General features: G+C 44.0%; 1 protein-coding gene across 1 annotated transcript in view; it reads left to right on the top strand.

Annotated features, from left to right (window-relative positions):
• Positions 1-27,216, top strand: part of TLL2 (tolloid like 2) — a 2,097,051-nt gene that overhangs the window by 1,797,277 nt on the left and 272,558 nt on the right. The window contains exon 17 of the mRNA XM_086922321.1: positions 9,512-9,637. Coding sequence (XP_086778447.1) covers positions 9,512-9,637 — 126 coding nt within the window. The remainder of the gene's footprint in view (positions 1-9,511; positions 9,638-27,216) is intronic.

The raw sequence follows: 27,216 nt of genomic DNA, 5'->3' as shown, positions 1-27,216 counted from the left end.
CACTCCTTCCATGCTTGCTCATCTTCTCCAGGCCCCCATCCCCCAATGCCTCCCCTTCAGGCCCATTTGCACTGGAGAGGTAGACGCAGCCTAGTGCTTCTCTCTAGAGGCTGATCCCTTAACTGCTCTCTTTATCAGCAATGGTGGCACACTTGTGCTGCCCAATTCCTCCTCCAGGCCCATCTGTCATGGGAGTGTGAGTGTAGGGATAGTCCTGCTTAGGCCTCCTCACTCTTCAGAAATGGCTCTTGTAGATTCAGAGTCAGAGCCAATTAGGACAAGGAGGCCGGGTATACAGTTCCTCTCTGGGTTGCCTCCACGGAGCAGTGCTTTCAATCCTGGTTTAGGCTGCAGGAGGCGGGTCTTAATCACTGGCCAGCTGAGTGCCCTTTGGAGCACAAGCTACTCCTCAGGTCTCCCTGCATCTCAGTGGGCCAGATGAGTCTCTCGCCTTCCCCGTGCTGCTGTACCTACCCAGCACCGCAGCGGCCGAGGGGAGTGAGTGCCTTGATACACTCTGCTGGCCTCTGTTGTCCACAGGCAGGCCCGCAATCCATGCAGAGTTATGGCAGGTGCACCCCCTGCCTCTTCAATCCGGCCCCAGTGAGGTCCCTTGGGCTTGCACTGGTCAAACACCGACTACCACTACAACTCATCGATCTGGCATACCACCTGGCCACGTCTGGTCTTCCTTTGCGGTCCCAGGCTGGTTGGATGATGATACATTATTAAGCCTTTGCTCAGAGCATCCCTACTTAGCATTACTTCCAGGCAAGAGAATAAGATGTCAGCAGTGCAGTCTTCCTAAGAAGTACACTCACTTTCCTTGGGTAAGCAGCCTAAGCTTCTTAGCTCGTTCGAAGATGCTCCTTCTATTCTCCTGCCCTTCTCCTGCTAAACTGACTTAAGTAAGAACAACTGACTCTCCTCCTTCGGGGCACTGTCCCTGATACAAAATCCCAAAAACGTTAAACATGCCCTAAACATGCCTCTTCGGCATGTCTTCAGGCTGTGCTTTCCATCGAAACTGCATCCTCGTCCAAAAACCGTTGATGAGTCCTTGGGTCCCAGGCACCTTCTTCGCCAAAATATCTTCTTCATTTCCAATACCTTTCCACATCTCTCGCTCCTGCCATCCTAACTCCTAAAACAAAGAGTTATTCTGCCTAACTAAATGTGTGTCCTTGCACCTGCAACAGAAAGCCTGTGAACGAATTAGCCTTGTACACACACAGATCTGCAATGCTAATTTTGACCAAGAAAGGAGCCATCCCCAGGAAAAATACATTTTCAGGCCTACAATTTCTCTACAAGCTAAGAACCACAGTTAGGCCTCTCATTAATACTAATACAGCTAGGCCTTTACACATCTTAAACACATTTCTAAACTACATTATACACGTTAGATTCAAAATCATTATAATGCATTACAATTTGCTCACAATAAGCATCCCTACATGTGCAACTTTTAACATGGAGCACCTTTAAACCTAATGTAACATCTCATATGTGAAGCAATAATTTCTACATTACTTAAGGCACTTCTTCATGTTAAAACTACATTAGTTTCCAAATGATATGAACACTCCTAAACATTCTAACATCATTTTGGTTAATTACTACATTACTAATTGATCACACATTAGTACAGTCCTCTAAATGTGCGGGTGCTGACTACCCATGATTATGACGTACCTCTACAATTTTCAGAATAACATGGCGCTCTATCAGTTTGCCCCCTTTGATGACCTGGGTCATCACCAAACTACACCATCCTTGGGGAAAGAACTGACTTAAACAGAACTTGTTGCCATTCTCCCTCGCCTAAATATCTCCATGTTTCTGATATTTCTATATTGATTGTCTTACAGTCTCTCCAGTCGCCTCTCTTGCTCTCTCAATGACCTCTCCCTCCTGTTGGACTTATACCACTTGCAAGCCCCCTTCAGTCCCCACAATCCAATCATGCAAGTCACAGCTATACCAAGAGGTTTCAACACATAGCCAAGGAATTATTTTCCCAAGCTCGCAAACCAACCTCCCACCTTACCAAATCCTTTACCAAATTTCTCCCAAACACCTTCCTCAGTCAGATCCTCAATCTCATGATGAATCGTAGTGATGTTACTTATATATTTCTCCAGATCCTTGCTGTTATCTGGTATATAAGTGCAGCACTCTTGAACCTTCAAACGTTTACAGACTCCACCCTCTTTTGCCAAAAGGACATCTAAAGCAAGGCGATTTTGCAAAACCATTGTCCTTATCGACAATATCTATCCCTCGAACAACACCAGCGACTTAGCGGTATTAATTGACAATTCATCCACAACAGTCGCCAGCCTTCTGATCTTCACGTCATTCAAAATCACTCCCAAACCTGGTATCATTGCTCCAAAGAAATCTCCAACTACTGCTGCTGCACTTTCACCTCTTTTTACTCTCACATGCTGTCCCCCTTTCAACAGCTCCAAATCTTCTGCATGATAAATCTTAGGGAAAATGATCGCCAAATAACACGTGCCATACCATTTCGCAGGCAACCTCACATAGGCATTCCTTCCACAGACATAATACTCAGCTAGTATCACTTGCACCACACTCTGAAAAAAATCCTTAGCTGAATCCTCTATGGTGAAAACATGATCACATGTGGTCTGTCCCACTTTAACATTCTCAAAATATGTCTGAGGACGCCTTACGCATAGCTTTCCCTTCTGTTCAATCCACTCTACCTTCACCTGAATCTCGTAACTGTTTTTTGTTTCCTGTACCTATCTTGTACTTGCTCTACGAAGCTTTTCTCTACCTCTGACAACAAACACATCAGATTATGTTGATGTGCATAAGCTGTATCTAACTCTAAAGAAGGTATGTGATATTTTCTAAGCCTATCTTCCGTTTAGTAATAATCATACTTATTCAAATCCTTTTAAGCTGGCACTTCAGAAAGCACTGCATCCTAAGTAGAAAAAAAATACTCAAAATAAGTACGCTCATAGAAAACGTTAAGCAACAAACACTTAATACCATATGTCAGTGGAAGGTGGTGATATCTAATACCCTCATCCACTAAGGCAGGCAACTGCATGCACACATACTAATCCTTTGCAGCCATAGCATCAATATATTCATACAACAACTTGGCTTACGCATTAAGCTTAAAGTCACGTCTAGAAAGATCTATGTGAAACCTACGACTCTCCACCCTGCAGCAAAGCTTTCGTCTCCTATTTTGATCTCTTTCTTGCTAGAAGTGGTGGGTGTAGGTGTTCCCTGTTCCTCCACTGCCCGCTCGTGTGGGGCTAAATATGAAACTACAACTACTAGAATTATGAAAACTATTACTCCTCCTACAAGTGTGCCTACTATACACCTAGATCTTCTGTTTGGGTCTCCAGCCTTCAGGGTCTCAAAAGTCTTCGATACTCTCTATTCAGCATCAACGTTCAAAGACTCTATTCTCCTCTTTCAGTTGCTTGCGAACCAACTTGAACCACACCTCGGAAAGCTGGAAGTCCCCTTATTTTATTTCAGTTACTTAATTACATCACAAAAGGCTTCCTTAACCCTTCTCCAAAATCTACACAAAGCCCCTAAATTTATTCTTTTTCCACTTGGACCTAGATTATCACATTCAACTAATTTACAACTAAGTCTCTTTAAACCAAAATAAGATTTGCTCCAAATACTTCTAGAACATGCTGCAAAGGTTCAAGACAAAAAACAATAGTTTCATGTGAAGGAAGTTCAACTCCAAATGTACGAAATATCAGCCTATTCAGTATCAGATTGCGGATTCTGCTCAGTATCGGGGATTTGGAACAGAGATGGTCAGTACTCCCTCAATTTCAAGTCCAGGCACCAACAACACCACATTCAATTTCATGTTAGGGTTATTACTAACCACTGTCACTGCCCGCAGCCTTCCGGATCTCAGCACTCCTGGCATCAGTCACAACGTATGACCATTCTGGAGTTGCGTATCTCTGACAAGGCACTCTCATCCGTCTTGATCTCCGCAGACCTCCACGAGCTTGCCCTTCTTCTTCATCTGACTTAGAACATTCTCTCAGATACCAGCCGCAGATTCAACTGCCATTGTCTCTCAGGCCACTGTTTCTCTGCTCTGCTAGTTCTCTTGCTTCCTGCTCACCCTGCTCGCAACTCTGCTCTGCTGAGCTTAGCTCTGGATCACCTTCACTGCAACTTCCCTTTTCTAATGCAGTCTCTGTATCACTGTTGTTGTGACCCTCCTCAGCCTGATTTTCTGAGCAACCAGCTTCGTCAGCCACCCTCACAATTTGGCTTGTCCCCTCCAATGGCTCTGTTACCACAGCTGGCTTTTCATTCGGGATAGGAGCTGTTTCTTCCAAGGGTGCTGAAACTCGGCGGGTGTGAGAAGCATGCACCCAGTTTGGCAGTCCTACACACTTTACTGCAGTGTTCGTCACCAGTATAATTTGGTAAGGGCCTCTCCAGTGAACATCCAGGCAGCTTTTTCTCACATGCTTCCAGACCAGCACCCAATCCCCTGGGCTCAGATCATGACAGAGATCACTTGAAGCTGGAACCACAGCAGCCTGCACCTGATGAGACACAGAACAGACCACATCAGCGAGTCTCTTGCAATAATCAAGGATCAGATCATCTTTGATGTTAATTAAGGCAGTGGATGGCACTGCTGGTAATCTCATAGCCCTCCCTATCAACACTTAATGAGGTGAAAGACCTGTTCTCTTATCTGGAGTACTGTGAATACTCATCAATACCAGAGGCAGAGCATCAGGCCACTTCAGGGCGTGGACGAGCACACCTTCGCCATTCGAGCTTTCAAAGTCACATTAACCTGCTCCCCTATCCTAGAAGCCTCTGGACAGTAGCTACAATGGAGTCTCTGGTCAACTGCAATGCTGTACAAATCATCTTCATGATTTCACTGTGGAAATGCTTTCCTCTATCTGATTCCAAAGAGGTCGGAATTCTGAACCTAGGTAGGAGTTCCCTCAACAGCAACTTTGATACAGTGAGTGTGTCGCACCTACGTGTTGGATAAGCCTCTACCCTTCTCGAGAACACACACACAACGACCAAGATGTATCTCAACCCGTTGCACCTAGGCATCTCGATAAAATCCTATTGCATCCTATTGAAAGGTCCTCCCAAACTCCCAATGTGACTCAATGTGACCACAGTCTGTTTCCCAGCATTAATTTGTTGACACATAACACACCTCTGACACGCAGCTTCAGCTACTTCACGAAACTGCGGGTTGTACCACGTTTGTCTGAACACCCGCACCATTGCATCTCTTCCCAGATGCACTGCAGCATGAATCTGCCTTGCCATTGGGTTCAACAAGTCATCTGGCAACACCGCTCTCCCATCACTTGAAACCCAAATGTCAACATCACCTTTCACACATCCTGACTTGATCCACACATTTTTCTCCTGCTCTGAAACCTGTTCCTGCAGGTACTTGAGCTCATCCCAAGTATATGCCATGGCCAACATTGTGTTGAACTCGGTTCGTTCTTGGCTCTCTCCTGCATGTCTCCCGGTAAAGGTTTATCCTTGTTCCACACAGAAACGTGCAACTTCACCAGCATATCTGTTTCTGAGCAACACAAAATCTGTCCCTTTCCCATGAGTGGTACATTCGACAACAGCAATTTCTTTTGGGCGCTGTAAGGCCTCTAAGAGTAGCCTCACGCACTCCCCATTCCTAATGGGTGATGCTGACGATGTTATATAACCTCTCTGGGACCATAGCTGTCCGAAATCACGAACCACACCAAATCCGTATTGGCTGTCAGTGTAAATGGTGATTCAATGGTGATTCAAATTTGGTCATCTGCCAAAGAGGCGCGAGTCAAAGTAACTATTTCAGCTACCTGAGCGGAGTATACTCCTTCCAGGCAAGCAGCTTCAACCACTCCCGTGGTGGTGCATACAGCAAACGCTGCTCTCAACTGTCCGACACTGTTTCGTATGCATGAACCATCACCAAAGAAAATCTCATCAGGGTCAAACAATGGTTCATCAACCATGTCGGGTCTTGGATTGGTGCAAAGTTCAGTCACATCAAGACAGTCATGGTCTGCACAATCTTCATCAAGGGTGTTTGGTAACGGCATCAAAGTAGCAGGATTCAAAACAGAACACCTACTAAGAGTCACATTCTCCGCAGCAAGAATGACTTGCTCGTAGCATGTGGGTCTATTATTGGTCAGGTGCTGTGTCTTGGTCCTCGTCTTCAACAATTTAACAGAATGCGGTACATAAACAATTAATTAATGTCCCATGACAATACTTTCACCTTTTTCAATGCTGACACCCGTTGCAGAAACGGATTTAAGACATCCGGGCAACGCAGAAGCTACTGGATCTAAAGTAGCTGAGAAATAAGCAACTGGTCTAGGGACACCTCCATGATCCTGAGTTAAAACTGACAATGCACAACCCTCTCGTTCACAGCAAAATAATGAAAAAGGCTTGATGTAGTCAGGCATTCACAGTGCCGGAGTGCGACAAAGGTCCTCTCGCAACTCCAGGAACGCCGTCATTGTCCCATGGTACCGGATCACTCACATCTTTACGCGTCAATCTCTGTAAAAGTTTTGCCTTTAGGGAAAAGTTAGGAATCCACTGGCGACAATAGCCAACCATCCCTAGGAACATCCTGACTTCCCTTTGTGTGGAGGGCACAGTCATACTCGTGATTGCCTCGATCCTGTCAGGTGACACCTTCCTTGTGCCTTTTTCTATTCGATGACCCAAGTATTGCACCTCATTCAAACAGTACTGTAACTTATTTGGCAACACTTTGTGTCCGTTTTCTGCCAAATGATTCAATAAGGCGATGGTGTCAATCCTGCACACATCCTCAGTTTTTGGCGCGAGAAGGAGGTCGTCTATGTATTGCACGAGAACGGAGTTCTGTGGCAATGCAAGACTCTCTAAATTCTTTTTTAATATGTGATTAAAGATCGATGGACTCTCTGTATACCCTTGAGGAATATAACACCACGTTAACATAAGGTTTTCTAGCCAGAAAGCAAAAAAATACTGGCTTTCCTCGTGTAACGGTATTGAGAAGAATGCTTGACAAAGATCAATCACAGTGAACCACTCTGCTTCACATGGGATCTGAAACAAAATCACTGCTTGATTTGGTACCACCGGACAAAATGGAACAACTATGTTTACCTTCCTCAGGTCCTGTACAATCCTCTGGTTCTGCAATCCCATAATAGGCGAGTTACATGGACTGCCCATTATCTCCTTCAGGATCCCCTGCCTAATCATGGAATCGATCACAGGTTTTATCCCTGCAACCGTTTCTGGTGTCAGATTATACTGGGGCGTTATTGGGAACTCAACATTCTGCTTAACTTGAATATTGTCTAGAGAATTTCTAATGTTTCTTTAAGTTTTTGAACTCCTAGATGTCAATGGCCTGATGATGTGTGTTGACCTTTCGACCCTTCTGCGCCCGTGTCTAAGGTCTGACCTCCTGCAGCAGATCCCGGGACCTCCGAGCCAGCGATCTTATCCATCATTAATTGAAAACGGATCTTACGACCAAGTAGCCTCAGTCCTAACAGGCGATTCAATATGACCTGCTATTCGAGTGGACTGTTGTGCAATATACTCTGTCTTGAAAAAGACCCGCCGCGACCTTAGGCACGGGGGCAGAAGGGTCGAAACGTCAACACACATCATCAGGCCATTGACATCTAGGAGTTCAAAAACTTAAAGAAACATTGGAAATTCTCTAGACAATTGTCAAGAATGGCCTGGAAAAGAATAACTGTGTATATATGTATATATTGATTGTATAGATTTGTATCTCTCACTGTACATATATAGGAAATCTCTCACCACTTGAGCAGTATTCACCATTGTCACCTTGTTGCACAATAATTCACCTTGACAGTCTTTTGTACTCATGAAATAACTGAATGACTTTAATTCATATAAACATGAAAATGCAATGAATAAGACCTCGAGTCATTAATTGTGAGGTTCTGAATTGTGTTGTCATAAGAGGGGTTTCCTCTGATACAATAAGAATATTCTATAAACCACTCTTGGTTTTCACCCGACAGAACCACTTGTTTTATTAACCCTTATTTTTCATAAGCTGGATTCTCTGAGTTTTCTGTTTTACATTTTGATATCTTTATCCTGCGCCCTGTTGGTTCAGCTCAGTCATGTCTGGCTGGCGCTTGGGCCTTCATTATTCTGAAGCATTAAAGAACCTTTAAGATGTTTTAGTGTCAGTAGTCCTAAAGGGCCGGAGCCAGTCTTTGACATAGACTACCCTAATTAATAACTGACTTTGTGATGATTTTTCATTTTTGTCTGGTAATGTTGCTGTTTTGGTAATGTTTCAAAGCAAAGGAATGTTGCCACTTTTAGACTGTAGGAGGCCTAATCATTAAGCATAATGTAAAAAGAGGGATCAGTATACCTGGACATGTGTTAAAATATAAATGCAGATATACTTAATTCTTCAAAACGCTTGTAAGTATATGTTTTATTTTATGGAGACTTCCTCTTTCCATCCATTGTATGCTGCTGTCTCCCCACGTTGGTCTTTGCTTGCACAACAGTTCTCACACATTGGGAATGGTACAGACCTAGGTGAAGTAGACAAGTGAACCTGCTGGCCCGTGTTACCTACTACACTCTTAGTCCAGTGGTTCTCTTGCTTTACTGATGCTTAACCTGTCTGCTACATTCGGAAGCATCTCCTGGTGGCACTTTTGGAACTGAAGAGAGCTGAACTGAAGAGCGATGTGTACAGACATCTAAGAGAGGGTTATCTGTAGGCATGTCCCGAGCACACTATGCTCACCTGGCTGCTTTTTCTAGTCACGCTCCAAGGAGGTTCATCTTTCCTACAAGTTGTAAAATGTATTTGACAGGCATAATGTATAAAATACAAAAATGCTGGAATGAATAACAGAACACAGTATAAGCAGAAAACTCTGACTTTATGGGCAGTTTCAAACTTTTCCACTCTTTGCAGTGGTAAGGTATCTGTCGAAGTAGACTACAGGGGTTTCCACTCATCATTTCTTCTTAGTATTTTACCTAAGTTGTATTTGAATATATCTGACACCTTCATGCTGAGTGATTCACAGAAGCCATATTGGTTCATGTAAGTATCCTTCCTGTCGGACAGGGCACAGTGGAAACATTTGAAGAGGGGCCACATATGACATTTAGCCGAACAGAAACCGATAGACATTGTTACCAGACTTCGCAGACTCATGACATTCCTAGTGTGAGACAATTTGAGGTAAAGTATAGGCGAGGCTGCACTAATTATGCAATAACTATAATACATGAGTGTGTACACTGGATGTGACCATTATGTATTTGAAGGTGTACCCTGTTTTTGCTTACTTAGTTGGTACCCTGCGTAAGCTTCACCATATGCACCGTACACAACAACGTAAAGATGTTCACTATAACTGGCTAAGTTCTTTTCTCCTCACAGATAAGGACGAATGTGCAAAAGACAACGGTGGATGTCAGCATGATTGCATCAACACATTTGGGAGTTATGTTTGCCAGTGCAAGAGTGGCTTTATGCTTCACGATAATGGCCATGACTGTAAAGAAGGTAATGTTTGTTCACTCTTAAGCTTTGTAGATGAACGCTGAAGAAGAGTAGCATGATGTCATATTGGAAATACTAGACATGATGTTAAGGAGGGCCTGGATCTGTGTATGCGTGGAAAACATTTGTCAATTTACAATTGCGGCATTCAGAGACGTTCTGCATTAGCAATTGCACACACTCAACAGCTGTGCGTGAAGAAAATGCCATTCTATTTGTGCAGTCATTTTCTTACCCACTTTTCCTATGCTCCCATCAGTCTTGTAGGGTCTATTATAGCCATAGCAGTGCACTCAAGATGATAAGACACAAAGTCAAATGAAATCATCTGCTGCTTACTAGCTGGTCTCCCCTGGTCTCACTACTTGGCACAGATCCATTCAGATACTGCGGAGAACCTATTCAGATAATTCTCCTGTGGTAATGCGGGTAGGGATACCCAGACCTGAAGGTTGTGAGAGGCAGTTGAGTTTTCCGTGTAGGGCCCTGCTGGACGAGACTTTTAGAGCAGAGCTCCATGACGCAATGGAGTACTTCACTCTCAATATTGGGTCTGTAGACTCCTGGGCAGTTCTTTGGGAGGCATTTAAGGCTTACCTGTGCAGGGTGTGTATATCAAAGCACTCTGGTGTGTTGAAGGACCGTACTGCTACATTAGCACGTATTGCACGACAAATTAGTGTGGTTGATTGACAAATAGATTGCCAACTCAAACCCTGCCCGATTTAGCCAATGTCTGACCCTCTTAGCACAATTCAAGGAGGCCACAGAGAGGGAAACCCATTTCCTATGTAAGTGCTGTGTTGTCCGGTGGTATGGGGAAGGGGACAGACCTGGCTGAACATTATAGCGGCTATTGAAGGCCTCCTCTGGTCGTTCATTCATACCTGAAATTCGGTCCTCTTCGGACTAAACTCTCATGAGTACATCAGACATTTGAGATGAGTTTCTGGACTACTATACTAAGCTATACACCTCCAAGGCGACTTACACTGCATCATAACTGAAGTGTTGCTTTGAGGAGTTCCCCATGGTTTATCTGGAACGGTTAATGCAGGATTTTTTGGGCAGAGCCATTTTCTGTGGAGGAGATAATTTGCGCAATAGATGCAGTGAATGGCTCCACAGCCCCCGGCCTGGATGGCTGTTCTGGGATTTTCAATAAAGCATACAACAACATGTTGGCACTGCATCTTTTAGAAGTTTATAACGAGCCTTTAGAGAGACAGCAACTTCCCCCTACCTTGCGAGAGGCTGTGATACAACTACTACCAAAACCAGGAAATGATATGCTGTACTGCGGGTCGTAAAGACCGCTGTCCCTCTTAAACCTAGACTACAAAATCCTGACCAAAATAAAAGCGCTATGGCTGGCTCTATTGCTGGACCGAATTATCTCCCCAGCACAATCTGGTTGTGTCACGCACAGATCTACTGCCCTTAATCTAAGAACGCTGTTCTCATTCCTCCACAGGATTTCACCTGAGGTGCCAGCAGCAGCGATCCTTTTAGACACTGAAAAGGCCTTTGATTCCCTGTAGTGTCCTTTTTTTGGGAGGTGATGAAGAGGATGGGCATGCCGAGAGGATCTATCAACCTCACAACGCTGCTTGACTCCTCTCTCACTGCCCGTTTGCACCTGAATGGCACTATTTCATACTCCTTTAGCCTTTCCAGAGACACCAGGCAGGGCAGGGGTGCTCACTTTCCCTGTTTTCCTTTTATATTAGCCATGGACCCCCTGATTCGACAGTTTCAGGAACAACATTTGCACAGAGACTTTCAATTCCAAACTGGTCCCTTGCTCATCTCGCTTTATGCAAATGATATTATCCTATATGTGAGAACCCCCGGTGATAATCTAGAACCTCTGATACTGGAGATTATTCGGTTCGGTGGTTTTTCAGGCCTGGATATTAACTGGGGTACGTCATTAATATTCCCTTTAACCTCGGGCAGCACGAGATGGGAATGTGGATTCCCCCTAAATTGGTGCGAGGACTCCAATAAGTATTTGGGGATCCACATCCACAAGGATACAGAGCAGATTCTTTAACTAAATTATGCCCCATTATGCTTAAACTTGAAGAACAGGTAGACAGATAGACAAGACTTCCAATCTCCCTGGCATGCCGTGTCTTGCTAATAAAAATGATCGTATTCCCGCGATTCTTATATTTATTCCACAACATTACCTTCCTACTACCAAATAGTTTTTTTTCAAACTACGCTCTCACCTCATTCGGTTGGTCTGGTGGGGTAAGAATCCCAGGGTCTCCTGGGATGCAATGACTTTGCTGTACGGGAGGGGGAGGATTCGGAGTCCTCAATTAACAGATCTATTATTTGGTGGCACAGTGCAGCTACGCACACTTCTGGTACCACTCGGATGCACGGATTCCCTATTCCAGACCCGAGGCTGATTTAGTTCTGCCTGCCATCTTAATCACCATATTACCGCAAGGATACCCTTGAGACCCACAGGATATCCAGACGGTCTCCTCCACCAGAGGGACCTGGAAGAAGCTGCAGAAAATCACCAAGGCAACTGCAATGTACTCCCCTGGTATTCCATTGATGAACAACCCTTGGATTCCCATTATGCATGAGACATTAGTACAGCACACACTCATCAAATATGATATAATGACAATTGGGGGCCTTTTCACACAGGAACATGTTTTCTCCAGTACGGAGGAGGGGAGGTTTATTGAGGCAAAATTCATGGACCACTTCATTTTTAACAGAATTCGCAGTGCATTGCGTACAGTTATTGCAGTTTCCCTTGGAGCCCACACCTCTTATCCCTGCTGTCCATTGTTATTACAGATTCCGCAGGCGACCCCTTAATCTCTAAAATGTACAGGGCATGTATGTCCCTTGTACACAGTAGGGACGCCAAAATTAGAGACGCATGGGAACATGACCTGGGCTATCCTCTCCAGGACTCACACTGGGAATATTGTTGCATACAAACTAATGAAGTTTCCCTCAATAGCAGTCACAAATTATTGCAAAAATACATAGGCTTAACCCAGACAAACCACACACATGTCTTAAATGTAGATCCCTGCATGCTGACTTTGCACACATGGTCTGGAACTGTCCTGCTAAATGACAGATGCCCCTGTCATTTAGCACACTGCAGTGGTATAATGACCACATGTTTCAAATCATGTTTCAATACTAATTGATCAAATATTGACTACATATTGATTGATTTAATGCTTGTAGTATGACCTTTCCCTCTTGGCATACCAATGCATTGATAATATCTTTTAGATGCCCAGGGGTGTTTTTAATAAAGGTTCTGTGATGATAAAACGAATAGGGCTTTAATCATAAGCCTCTCTGCAGTTGATAAACGCTATTGCCACACCATTCTAGGATGGCGGGCGTCGACGCTGACGCTGGTCACGTGACTACCATCACCGAGCGTCTACGCGTCCAGGAAGCTTTATTTTTGAAGGGCGGGCGCATCTTGAAGCAGAAGAACACGACACGCTCCGCGAGGAAACATACGGTGAGGATTAGGGTAGCCGGGCTTTGAGGTACACAAGTTAATACCATATTTGGTGGCCGTTTGAGGCACCCTAGGCACTGGTGCCCCCTTCCAGCGTTGTTGAGATGCCAGTGGAGGTCCATTGCAAGACAGGGGAACGCGATCAATATACTTTGTATAATATCACCGATCACATTCTTTTATCAAACGCAGAGTGTAAGCGGCATAAAGATGACGACCAACTTTTCTGGTGAAAGTGATTACGGTGGCCGTTAGAGATATATGTGCTTTACATGGTAATAGGGATATTTTAGTGGCCATACGAGAATGGTAGGCGGGCTCTAAAAATATAGAGACGTTTTAAGAAACCAGGTTTCCGTTTTAGATGAGACACAACAACAGTGTCATTGAGAATACAGACTTGAGTGGCATATAGTCGTAATCAGTGTACAGACACTTGTCTACTCCATGAGCTGAAGAAGTTCTGTGGTATCGGGTTCCCAAGGCCTACATGATCCGTAGATAACCCACTTACACCGAAAGAACTGTTGGCACGGAAACTGAAAAGTACAAAGAACAAGTTTATTAAGACCCCATGGGGTGGTGGTACATTCCTACAGCACCCTTCGGCAATGCAAGAAGTATCACCCCGAACGTTGGTGTGAGTCCTTCTTTTATACACTTTACAGGTAATAAAAAGATAGGCGGTACAAGGTTACAAAGCTTTATGTACATATATGGTCATTTTTGGAGCACAGCCAACTCGTGGGAGGGGTTACAACTCCACTGGTCAGTTTGGCGGAACATTCCTAAGGGGTGACTGGTCAGCTGGAACTGCGCATGCACAGGCTTGACCATTGCTAAAAATAGCCTGTTGCTGGGCAAAGTCGAGTGGTCAGTGGTACAGACAACGGACTAAAGGGCATGCTGACCACGAGGCCGCTCATTCCCTAAAATGGCCGCCGTAACATCCAAAATGGCGTTTTCTAATATAGCCAAGTTAAGGGGAATAACGTGTAGCAAAGCTAAGCGCTAACCCGGCCATCGTCAAATTACGACAGACAACCCTTTTAGCGTTTAGCTGAAGCTACCTCATAGTGGACATAGTCAGGATATTCATCTTCGATATCAATTAACATTATTTGAGCTACTTCTTTATGAAGCCTCATTTCATTTTGAACAAGAGCTCGTCTTGATGGGATGCAAGCTGATAAACACATGGAACATAAGGCAGGGCCACATTGTATACATAGACATACAAAGAACAGTATCCCAACAATGATACACAAAATCGTCAGCAGTTTCCAACCCCAAGTGGTAAGCATTGACCAGAACCACCCTGAAAGAGTCCAAGTGCCATTATCCGGGTGTATCTCGGCAGCTATCTTGTGAAGCTTTGATATTGCATCATAAACAGATGGAGAATTATCTGGCACGTACACACAGCAGCTACTCCCGATGATTCTACATGCTCCCCCATGGTCAGCTAGAACTACATCTAGAACCATACGATTCTGGAGCGTAACAATCCTAGAAATCTGGAGTTCTTCTGTTATGTTCCCCAATGCAATAGCAGTATCATTGGCTACAGCCTCAACAACACGAGTCAGCCGTCGTATTTTCCGACTATTCAAGGCAGCCCCCACAAAGGAAAACAGTCCCAAATTAAAGTCTACATACTGTTGTAAAGCAGTATCGGTCTGGTCAATATCGTCCAAGACCACAGCACGTTTAACACGATTTAGTACAAAGTCATGGTAGAGTACATAATCATTATGGTACATTGGTGGGGCAATGAATACAGGGGGCAACACAAAAGATACATAACATGTGCCTAACCATCCTAAAGGGAGCTGATGGTAACCTTTATTGCCACAAATAAAGTAAGTATTTCGAGATGCCACAAATGATATGCCATTCGGACTGTCAAATGTAAGTGTAGTGTTACATTCACTCTTCCCCACCGGGATTGTACCTTTATTACGAATGCAGAGGTCTGCCTTAGTAGTGATAACATTAATAACATGTGTACTGGACATATTAATGTTCCTTTGATTACTGTAAACACGGGGTGCAGACACATTATCGGGGCGGTACTCTTCCCATTCAAATCGAGTACCCTCAGCTCGTGGATACCCATCCCGGTCATGGTAGCAAACTTTGTTCAAACGGAAGAGCACCCCCCCTTCGTTGGCCATCGTAAAGTGAATAGAAGAGTGTACCAGGCATTGCAGGAGCCATTATGCGAAAATGGGAGTGGGATGAGTGGCGTGCCCCCTTTCTTCTGATGACCAGGCAACATCCCACACACCCAGCAGTTTGAAGTGTTCGTCATATTGTGAGTATGATGCAAAATCTGAATGAAGCTATTGTTCAAATAAGTCTGTCGGTGCCGTTCTTCATGGTAGGGCAAAGTGAAGTGAAAATGTTCAGATGGAGCCGGGGTAGTCGGCAGCAAATGTTCACGTACAGGCACCACAAGTTCTACTACCCAGGCTATTACTGCTATCACCACAATTATCAATACAAACAAAATGGCACCAAGTATTCTTTTGTCTCGTGATGCAGAAGACGCCATAGTTCAAAGAGTTCACAATGTCTCAAATGTATTTACCTAAAAAAGAAAAATACGGTGCTGAGCTCCGAGGTAGCCGTTGTTTTCTTCTCCGGGGTCAAGACGGGTGTCGCTACTCTTGGCAGAACTGACCCCCCCCCCCTTGAGATTCCCGGCTTCCGTTTCACAAACCCCAGAGCGGTAACCAACCAGTCTCGAAAAACAAAAATCTTCTTCCTATCGTGGCCGCAGATCGTAACGCTGTCGTCCAGAAACAGTGTGGTCCGGGAAGGCTCCCTCAACTTCGGTCGATGTCACAGCTGGGCTCTTTTCTTTATCCAGAATCTCCTTGTAGTCGGTCAGTACAGTAGGATTCACCAAATCCGGAGAGACACGGCGGCAGTGAGTTGAGTGCACCCACCGCTTTCTGTTGGTCACTCGCACAGCCGTTCGAGTTGCCAGGAGGACTTGCTCGGGGCCACGCCACCTCGGTTCCAAGCTATTCGCCCTCTCAAACGATTTCACCATAACAAAGTCACCAGGACGGAGATTGTGAGCCTCTCCAGCAGAATTGTCAGGGAGCGCTTCTCGAACCTGTTGATGAATAGAAAGCAAATCATTTGTTAATCGTGCCAAATAATCGTTCATCATTATGCAAGGCACATCATGTATCAATCGCGGCTTAGGCACTCCCCATATGTTCATAGGCCTTCCAAACACCACTTCATACGGTGTGAGGCCTGTTCGAGAGTGGGGCACTGATCTAAGAGAGAGCAATGCTAACGGCAAGGCATCCGGCCACTTCAATGACGTGGACGCCACAATCTTAGCCAGTTTCAACTTCAACGTGGCATTGTACCGCTCGACAAGACCTGCTGACTGAGGGTGGAACACAGCATGAAACTTCTGCTGGATCCCCAACCCCTTCAGTACATACTCCACAATTTTCCCAATGAAATGAGGCCCATTATCGCTCCACAAAAATTTGCAAACTCCAAATCGAGGGAAGTACTCCTTGAGCAACACCTTAGCTGTTGTCAAAGCCGTATTATCTTTCGTGGGAAAGGCCTCAACCCATTTGCTAAAGGCGCACACCACCACTAAGACATACTTAAGGTTATTGCAGCGCTCAAGCTGGATGTAATCCATTTGGAGTACCTTGAATGGTGCAGAAGGTGGAACGAACCCTCCTTTCGGAGTATGAGTCCCTTTCGCAGGATTGTGCTGTAAACATATCAGACAGGTCTGCACTACTCTCTTGGCAGTATTGGCAATCTCAGGATGCTCCTAAACTCGCGTTAACAATCGAGTGATTGCAAGAGCTCCCACATGCGCTAATCCATGTGTCATCTGAACCATCGCCTGCAAGTAAGCTGCAGGCAATTTCCATCTCTCCATGTCCTTGCTTCTCCAACAACCCTCATCATCTAGTGCCCCATCTGCTGCCCATGCCGCAAGTTCTGATTCAGTCGCTGATTTTTGGATATCTAGTATTTCTGCTCTCGCATCATACCATCGCTCGACCTGTGATTTTGTTACATACATGGGGCAGTCAGTTCGGGACATAGCTGTTTGTCTTGCTATGCTGTCTGCAAAAGCATTTCCTTGACCCACTTTATCAGTGATCTTTTTATGGGCACTGCATTTAATTATCGCTACTTTCTTTGGACAAAGCAACGCGTTTAGGAGATCACGCACCAGTTCTCCGTGCATAATGTGTACTCCATGAGAAGTCAAAATCCCACGTTCTCTCCAGAGCAGCCCGAAATCATGCGCTACTCCAAAGGCGTACCGGCTGTCTGTGTATATGTTCACACATAGACCAGCACTCAGCTCGCAGGCTCTTGTCAAGGCTATCAGCTCTGCTGCTTGAGCCGATTTCTGTGGTATCCTAGCTGTTTCTACCACTGTCTTAAGTGTCGTGATCGCATATGCTGCGGAAGTCGTACCATCTGGCAGCCTCAAACACGATCCATCAACCCACAGTTCCCCATCCACATCTGGAAGTGGCATATCCTGTAAGTCAACACGACCCTTTGTCTGTTCCTCGGTCAGGAAAACACAATCGTGATGTTGTTCTTCCTGACCCTCCTCAACCGGATAGGGCAATAAAGTGGCAGGGTTCAGAGTAGCGCATCTTTTCAATGTGATGTGTGGTGCCAAAAGTGTGAGCTCATATCCTGTCAAACGTGCACTCGTGAGATACTGTGTTTTGGTCTGATTCAACAGGGCATCTACTGCGTGAGGAACTAACACCAACAATTTGTGCGATAAAACTATTCCCTCACTTTGTCGTATAGCTACCGCTGTTGCTGCAACTGCTCGAAAACATCCAGGTAACCCTCGTGCTACAGGGTCAAGAACCGCTGAAAAGTAGGCACATGGCCTCTGCTTGTCCCCGTGTGCTTGCACTAACACTGATAACGCGCACCCATCTTTCTCGTGCACGTACAGCGTGAAAATCTTTGTATAATCTGGTGTACCTAACACGGGTGCAGAGCAAAGGGCTTGTCTCAATTGATCAAAAGCATTTTGACATTCATCTGTCCATTCGAGGGGCATTGGTGTAGTTTTGGACAGTAATGCTAACAAAGGTTTTATAATGTGCGAAAACCCCATGATCCACTGTCTACAAAAGGACGTTAATCCTATAAAGGCACGCACATCTCTCTGAGTGCGGGGGACTGGTGTATCTAAAATAGCCTGAATTCGATCTGATGTTAATGCACGCCCCTCCTTAGACAAAAGATGACCGAGGTAGGTCACCTTGGGTCTACAGTATTGAAGCTTTTTCTTCAAAACCTTATGATTGTTCTGAGCCAAAAAGGAAAGCAAGGCAAGCGTACTCTCTTCACATTGTGCATAAGAGTCTGCAGCCAACAAGAGGTCGTCAACATATTGAATAAGGGCTACTCCAGATTGCAATTGAAAAGAATCAAGCTGCCTCTTTAAAGCCTGGCCGTAGATACTAGGACTCTCAGTGTAACCTTGAGGAACACAACAAAATCTATACGATTTATTATTTAACGTAAAGCCAAATAAATATCTACTATCAGGATGGATGGGAATGGAAAAGAACGCGTTTTTCAGGTCGATGACACTAAATGTCGTCGCCGTCGGGGGAACCAATGTGAGCAATGTCGTGATGTCGGACACCACCGGATATTGGGGAATGACAATTTTGTTTATTTCTCGCAAATCAATAATAAATCGATAGACCTTGTCGTCAGTGTCTTTCTTAAGAATCGGAAGAATAGGACTTTTGCAAACATTATAGGGAACTTCCTCCACTACGCCTGCAATGATCAAATCTTGAACAATGTGTGTCAGGGCAATTTCACCTTCCCTGGAAATCTTATACTGTGGTACACGTGGCAAAAGTACTCCCTCCTTTACAGTAATTCGAATAGGTGGAATAAGCATCTGTCCCACATCCGTATCTGCGGTAGCCCATAACGTGTGGGGGAGAGAGGCTAATGCTTCACTTTCTTGTATAGTGCAAAATCTGTCTGATTCTGGATAAATGTCATTTAAAATAACTCGCACTCCCTTCGGAGCGCAGCGTATCGTTGCTCGAAAATATTTGAGCAAATCGATGCCCAGAATGTTATCTGGGGTATGGGGTGACAACAAAAATTGACCAAAACTAAAAAAATTATCAAGACAAAGTGCAAGAGGCTTCGATAATGGGCTAGGAGAGGGTGTGCCATCAAACCCTATACAAGTTATCATGTCGCCAGACAGGGGAGCCCTCGGAACCAAGTTTTTAGACAAAGCGCTACGAGTAGCTCCTGTGTCGACTAAAAACTGATCAGTAGAACCCAAAATGCCCGCTGATACATATGGACCACTCTGATCTACTGGCACTTCAACTGATTCCGTACCCCATCCTACGCAGTCCTATGCATGCACGTAATCCTGATGCTCCACATTCTAGCCCTCCGATATCTGATACTGGGTCCGTCTATCAAATGTATTACGTTCATCCTGGCCACGGCCCCTCTCTTCAAACCTACCACGATCACCTCCACCACCACTCGCTCCCGAATAACTGTTTCTTGACCTTACACCTCCTCGACCACGCTGACTACGCTGCTCACGAAGTACCGGACAATCATCAGCCCAATGCCCAAACTCCTTACAATAGGCACATTGGTCCTCCGCTATATCCGTACGCCCGTACGACGCATTACCCCCTCCTCGCCTACCTCTATCATTCCCTCTAGATTGCGTTCCACGAACCTGTGCCAACATCACCTTCATTTTCAATTCCTTCGCTTTCTTATCAACACTTTCTTTAGCCTCTAATTCCTGCCGCTCATAATACTGAGCCATAGTTAACAAAGACGCAGGGGTCGCCGTGGCCCAGGAACTTTCGCTCGTTTTCAATCGCTTCGCAATCTCCGGTAGGAGATTAGCCACATACTTATCAACAAACAGATGCCTACCCGTATCGTCTGTTAACGATTGACCACTGTAATCATGAAACGCCTCTTCAAAGCGTGTAAAGAAATCTGATACCGTTTCATCTAACTTTTGTTTGCACGAAGCTAGCATGGTCCAATCAATCTTTTTAGAAGGAACAAGCGTTTTTAATTTAGTCAAAATAGCCGCTGGTAGATCTAAAATCAAGTCACACGGTTTGCATGCAGGCTCCCTTTGTAAGTCAGCCTGTTCTAAGTCCTTCCAAGTAGCCCCAAAAGTCGTTTGATCATTAATTTTACGGATCAATCTCCACATATCAGGGGGAAGAATTAACCCAAAGAAGAGATCTATATCAACAAGAGTCATAACACAAGAGGAAATTGCCCCCTCCACCCCTTCATAGAATGCAGCTGGATTTTTACGAAGATCGGGCAGGGAGTTCTTTAGTGCCATAACATCTGCTCTATTCCAAGGCGTATAAACCCAATTATATATAAAGTACCCCTTCGCATCCTTCGACGTTTTATCGTCATCTGTACCATCTCCCTTTGGGGGAACATACAAAGGTGCGGCTTCGCGCATAGGCATAACATGCACTTTAGAATTCTTATCTGAACCCCGGAGAGAACACTCCTTAGACTGTTCAGTGGACCCCGGCACGGACTCCTTATTCTTTTTCCGCTCTTCCCGCAATCTGGACGTCTCATCCCGCAGCTGGATCAGTTGCTTGAAAAATGTATCGACATCTGCAAGAACAAATAAACCTTTATCCAGATTCTCACGATGAACCGACACAACCTTAGGTTCTAACGTCTCCGAATATTTATGAAATGTAGTAACAACTTCATCAGCCAAAGTAGTCAAAAAACACATCAGTTCTCGTTCTGTCCATTTACCCCTCTCGGCAACAACATCAGACACAGTTACATAATTTAAATTCAATTTACGGGCCCAACTGCGCAAGTCCGCGGCTTTCTCCGCAGATAACCTGACACTGGACTTATCCCCTTTTTCCGACTTATCCTGGCCTTCATCGTCAGAATCTGCGGTCGGAGCCGTAGGAAGAACATACAGAGGCGGTGATCGATCTAATAACGAAAAATCATCAATTTCATTAGTAAGGACAGGATAAAGTGGTCGCCGAATAGGAAATTGACCGGTCGTTTGCAAATTTCGTTCCCGTTCCTCCCTCTCTTTCTTTTCCTGCGCCTCCTTTTCCTCAAGCTGTAAAGCCTTATCTCGAGCAGCCTTACGCTGCTCTTTGTCCGCCAAGGCAACCTCACGCTTCATACGCTCACGCACCGCTTTCTCCCACATTCGTACGCAATCAAACATATTCTGTCTAGACCTGCGCTGAAACAAACATTGCTCCACAAACTAAACCTTTCGCAAATCAAACGACCCATGTAGTGGCCATTGCAACTCGGGATCGGTTCTGGTGTATTTATGCCATAATTTACTGTACAGTATAGGGGGAAGGCCGAATTTCACATACATCTCACGATTTGGAGTTCCTTCTGGGGGAGCCGGCTGTGATTCCGCTAACCTAATTGTGGTACCATTTCCAAGACAGCACATCCCTCGGAGTGTGCTTAAAACAGGCATGTTCAAAAAGTATCACGAAAGCGTGATACCGTATAAATGGCACTTACAGTACTTCACACAAATGTGCCGCTCAGAGTACAAAACAAATTAGAGAAACATCTCTACATGCCTGCCTATGTGAAGTGCACTACACATATAATACAAAGGTCACAAAGTCAAAAATGTTAGCTAACTCAAATCATAGACATAATCATAGAACTTCAGTAAGCGTCCGAAAACTACCTTACCAAACACAAATCATAGAACTTCAGTAAGCGTCCGGAGACTACCTTACTGATCACAAGTCTTACCCAATTTCAAATATCCAGGTTCCAACTGCCAAGGTCTTTATTTGAATCAGCCAAACGGGCACTGTACAGCAACGCAGACGATCAGGATCTCAGTCGGAGACCGGCGCCACCTGGAAGGTCAGATCAGAAGGAAAGGAAGAAAACACCGTGGGTGCCAAGACTCGGGTCACTCAGTGGCAGCGTACGCGTCCATGGCGAGTTTCCAATCCTTCGCCACGACCTCTCCTTCGGGCATCCGAGTCACCGATGAGTCCCTTCGTGGTCGCCAATTTGTGGTATCGGGTTCCCAAGGCCTACATGCTCCGTAGATAACCCACTTACACCGAAAGAACTGTTGGCACGGAAACTGAAAAGTACAAAGAACAAGTTTATTAAGACCCCATGGGGTGGTGGTACATTCCTACAGCACCCTTCGGCAATGCAAGAAGTATCACCCCGAACGTTGGTGTGAGTCCTTCTTTTATACACTTTACAGGTAATAAAAAGATAGGCGGTACAAGGTTACAAAGCTTTATGTACATATATGGTCATTTTTGGAGCACAGCCAACTCGTGGGAGGGGTTACAACTCCACTGGTCAGTTTGGCGGAACATTCCTAAGGGGTGACTGGTCAGTTGGAACTGCGCATGCACAGGCTTGACCGTTGCTAAAAATAGCCTGTTGCTGGGCAAAGTCGAGTGGTCAGTGGTACGGACAACGGACTAAAGGGCATGCTGACCACGAGGCCGCTCATTCCCTAAAATGGCCGCCGTAACATCCAAAATGGCATTTTCTAATATAGCCAAGTTAAGGGGAATAACGTGTAGCAAAGCTAAGCGCTAACCCGGCCATCGTCAAATTCCGACAGTTCCACGGTGCCTCACAAGTACTATCGGCCTGTAAAAAAGCATTAATATATGAATGAGCCACACTATTTATTAACTGAATTGGTTAAGGTCTTTACGAGCACGCAAGTGTGCTAACATATGTCGATAATCAAATAAATAAAAAACGAGTATCGCTGACAATTATGTTGTTTTGTCTTGTATGTGTCTTTCAGATGATCACAATCGTATGGGCAAAGATTGCATTAAGGAAAGACTCACTTTAGGAGTACTGTGATATACTTATTTACCTCTGCAGCTAGTACGAGTGAAGGGGGCTGTTAGAGGGTAAATATTATGAATATGGCAACTCACATAAGGCTTTGAAAGGTGGCGCATTGGGTTTTTAATTTTGTTATTATTGTGCTTTCCTCTACTTGACAGTTGACATAGAACGAATTGTCCAACAGTGGTGTGGTGATAAGATGTGTAGCCCTGACTAATTTGCCGAAACTTTTGAGGCAGAGAAACATGTTGGCGATAGGTAATGGTATGCGATGATAACTACCAGCCTTTTTAGTTCAACAGATCATGCCTGATAATTAGGAATAAAGTTGCAAAGAGGTGAGCCTGTTGATTTTAATCACTTTTTTGTCACGAGCAGAGTTACAGTTCCTGCTATTGCGCACTTTTCACTTCTTAGTTGTTTTTGTTTGGACACATTCTTGTTTCTTTTTTCGAACGGAATGACGACCAGTGATGAGATAAGGGGCCCAGTCTGGTGAGTACTTTCCAGTCACCCCGAGGGTGGTGTTCCTGTGAGGTGTCATTATTTTCGCCACACTTTTTTATGCAAAAATTCTGCATGCAAATTTTTAATTTCATTTGGAGGATGCACTGTGTAGACTAAGGTTTCAGACATTCTGGGTTGTTCTATGTGACTGTCAAGAGATGTTGGCCAATATAAACGTTAAACAAAAACAAATTTTAAGATATTGGACGTATTGCAGTAAGATACCCCAGGAAAAAAGATAGTGGATAGGGGAGTGCAACAGTGATTACTGATATGAGACTTATCTGTAGCAAGGCATACTGACATATTTTACGTCCACAAGACAGGGTTTTGTGGTTTATGATGATTTATGAGTGGAGGGCAACCCTGGTCTTTCTCTTCCCTCTGGGCTCCTTTTTAAGATAGAAAAGCGAGATTGCCCTGGTTTGGGGGCGGAGGTCTTCCCCCACAGTCAAATCATGGTTGCACAGTTTAACACACTGTAACACGAATAGCGAGATATATGCTGGCATGCAGCCCCCGACCTGTTGGCCAAAAGATATATGGGGTCCTCTCAAAAGCTACATTCTAGAATTGAATGCTGTCCCAGCCATGCAACAGTCTGATAGAGTTGTCCCTTCTGGTGTGGGTTAGAGGATCCTAAATTAGGATCCTAAATTAATAGTCCAATTTGGGATTCGTCTAGTCTGATATGCCTGTAGTACATTTTACGGTATTTTCAAATTTGACATCTGAAATGTATTGTTCTTTCAGGTTGCCTGACACAATTTTATTGCCCAGGTGTATGTGGTGGGCTAGCCAGTTGTGTGATCCGTGCTATAGGCAGGTCGGAATGTTTCAATGAATGCAAAATCATGTAATTTGTATGATCATAATTGTTCTTTTCTCTTATTTATTCCTTTACTGTATGAACAAAAAGTGGGTACGCATACGCTGACTGTATTATTCCAAAAATAATAAAGTAAAAAAAATAAAAAATCAGCAGGTCATGTTTCTTCTTTATTTTGCCTCAAAAACCATTTCTCTCCTTGTTAGTTATTAAAACAGTTACAGTCAAGCCGGTGAGTTTCATTGAAAAAGCAAAGTTTTTTCAGGGCTGCAGTACAATTTAGAGCATATAAATATAATAACCATAAATATATAATTTTATAAAGGACGTTATCATATCTACAAAAACCACAACCTATCAATTTGAAAACACATCTATTTCCTATGTGATGTGACTGATCTGGCTCTGTGGTTATTGTTTCTGCCTGGACAAGCGCTGGGATGCCCGAGGGTAACTACGCGCTATACAAAATTCCAAATAAATAAATAAATAAATTTCCGACATAGACAACAACGTGCACACATAACGCATCATTAAAATTAGCAAGTCCTCATCCAGTGGTTACCTGCCATAACATTAAATACACTCATATATTACAATACAACATCATCACAATCCGAAAAAGAAAAGATAACATTTATCATTAACCCAGGATCATTCATATATATCAAGAGAGAAGACAAATGCATATAAAATTGACACCGAACTACCAAGATGGCTGCCATTTCACTTCTTTCTTAAAACATAGATTTTGTGATTAAATGTGTGAGAGAACGTAGGAAACGTGATACGAATCTCCGAGGACATTGCTCGTGAGGTACTTTAAGCAAGTTATACTTCTTGCTTATTGAAGTCCATTGTAAATTGGACGCTGTTATTAAGATAACCATAGACACTTTGACATTTACAAAAAACGGCCATGAATTACTGAGATTTGAGACTGGCCTTGACCCGAGGACACACGGGTGTTTTACATTATTGAGTTGGCTACAAAGAATGTAAGAACAATGCTTGAAATGCAATATTTCTTTTTTGGGCTGCAAATTCTGAGTGCCCGTCAGAACGCTATATAAAACTTTATTAAAAAAATAAACGTGCGACATGTTTGCTATGAGAAATGCCCTGCATTGGGCGTTTCATTTTGATTAGCAGTGTTAATTGTCTATGTGAACATGGGATAGTGATTTTAGCTTTATTACCATAAAGAATCATATTTTCACCTGGGGTTTTTCAAACACTAATATTTGTAAAATTAAGTTTGCCATAATATTCTAAGGATACATGCCTTGCACTAAGCGTTTCATTTTGATTAGAAATGTTAATTATATGAACGTGGGATAGTGATTTTGATTGCTTTCTGATGTTTTAATGTGTTGAATACTACCGCAAAATAGCATATTTTCACCTGGGGTTGTTCAAACTCAAATTTTAAAAAATGAGTATTGCCATAATATACTAATAAGAAATGCCTTGCATTGAGCATTTTATTTTGATTTGAAATGTCTGTGTGAACAAGGTATAGTTTTCTGCAGTGGCGGCTCACATCTATGAGGAGTGGTGAGGCAGGCATATGGGTGGTGGGTAAAATAACAAAATAAAAAATACTTACCTGTGTGTGACCTGTCCGACTCCGACCCGTTCCTTGCTGCTGCACGTCTTCCTCCTGCACCGCGAGCCCTTGAGAAGTACCTTAACCAGTCCTGGCTGTGCTCTCATGCTGTGAGAGCAGTGCCCTGACTGGAGGGAGAGGCCTCACTTACTGCTCCCAAGGATACTGGAGCCCCACATGTACTCTAACCCAGCTATCTTCAGGAAACTGATGTCTGGCTGGTTGTAGCAAGACGGCCGGCCAAAAAGACATGCCAACTTTGAAAGGGTGCTGAGACAGCCTACCCTCCTCCCTGCTGCTGTCAGTCAGCAGTGGTCCTGCCCCATGCTGACGCAAGAGTCAGGATATGGTTGTATTGGGAAAAAAATGGAAATAACTAACTTTATTACCATTCCATTTTTCGATTCTGGGGCATGAAGGTGCATTTTAACCAGGGGGGGCAATGCTCCTCTGCTCAAACAGAGGAGCCGCCACTGTTTTTCTGATGTTTTAACTTGTTGAACACTACCCCAAAGTAGCCTATTTTCGCCTGGGTTTGTTCAAACGCCATTTTTTGTCAAATTAATTTTTAGATATCATACTAATGTGAAATCCCTTGCACTGGGCGTTTCAGTTTTGTTAGAAAAACTAAGTTTCTGTGTGAAGGTGGAATAGTGATTTTGTTTTCCTTTTTCATTTGCAAGATTTACAGCATCGAAATAAGGCATGTTTGCATGAAACTATAAGGTGCGCTTGGAAAATGTGGATAGTTGTCTTCATTTCTATAATCTATTCGATTTAGGAACGTTGTGTCCCTCTCTTGAACGAACCATGTGATGTGTTAATTTGATGCTAGGTCTATTGAGGAAGGTCTGGTGGTAAATTGAATGCACTTTTGCGATTTATGCATCAGGTAGGGTTATGAATAGTGTGTAAAAAAACAAAAAGTATGATGAGATTAGACTGATGTGGTTGTGACTATGTTAGCCCCAATCTGATACACTATGGCATCAAATTGTATGTTACTTTGTGAGTTTAACTCCTTGAAGGTTCGTGGATGGTGTGGATAGGATCCTACTGGAATATAGGAGAGAATGCATGTAAGCATATGGTTACATATATTTTGTCAATTAAACGTCAAGATTTGATATATCCAATCCAGAATGTGCGGACGGGGGTGGGAAATATATTTT

The sequence above is a fragment of the Lissotriton vulgaris genome, chromosome 5, assembly GCF_964263255.1.
Source record: "Lissotriton vulgaris chromosome 5, aLisVul1.2, whole genome shotgun sequence".
In the NCBI taxonomy this organism is placed as follows: Eukaryota; Metazoa; Chordata; class Amphibia; order Caudata; family Salamandridae; genus Lissotriton; species Lissotriton vulgaris.
This window is presented reverse-complemented; position numbering and strand designations above follow the sequence as displayed.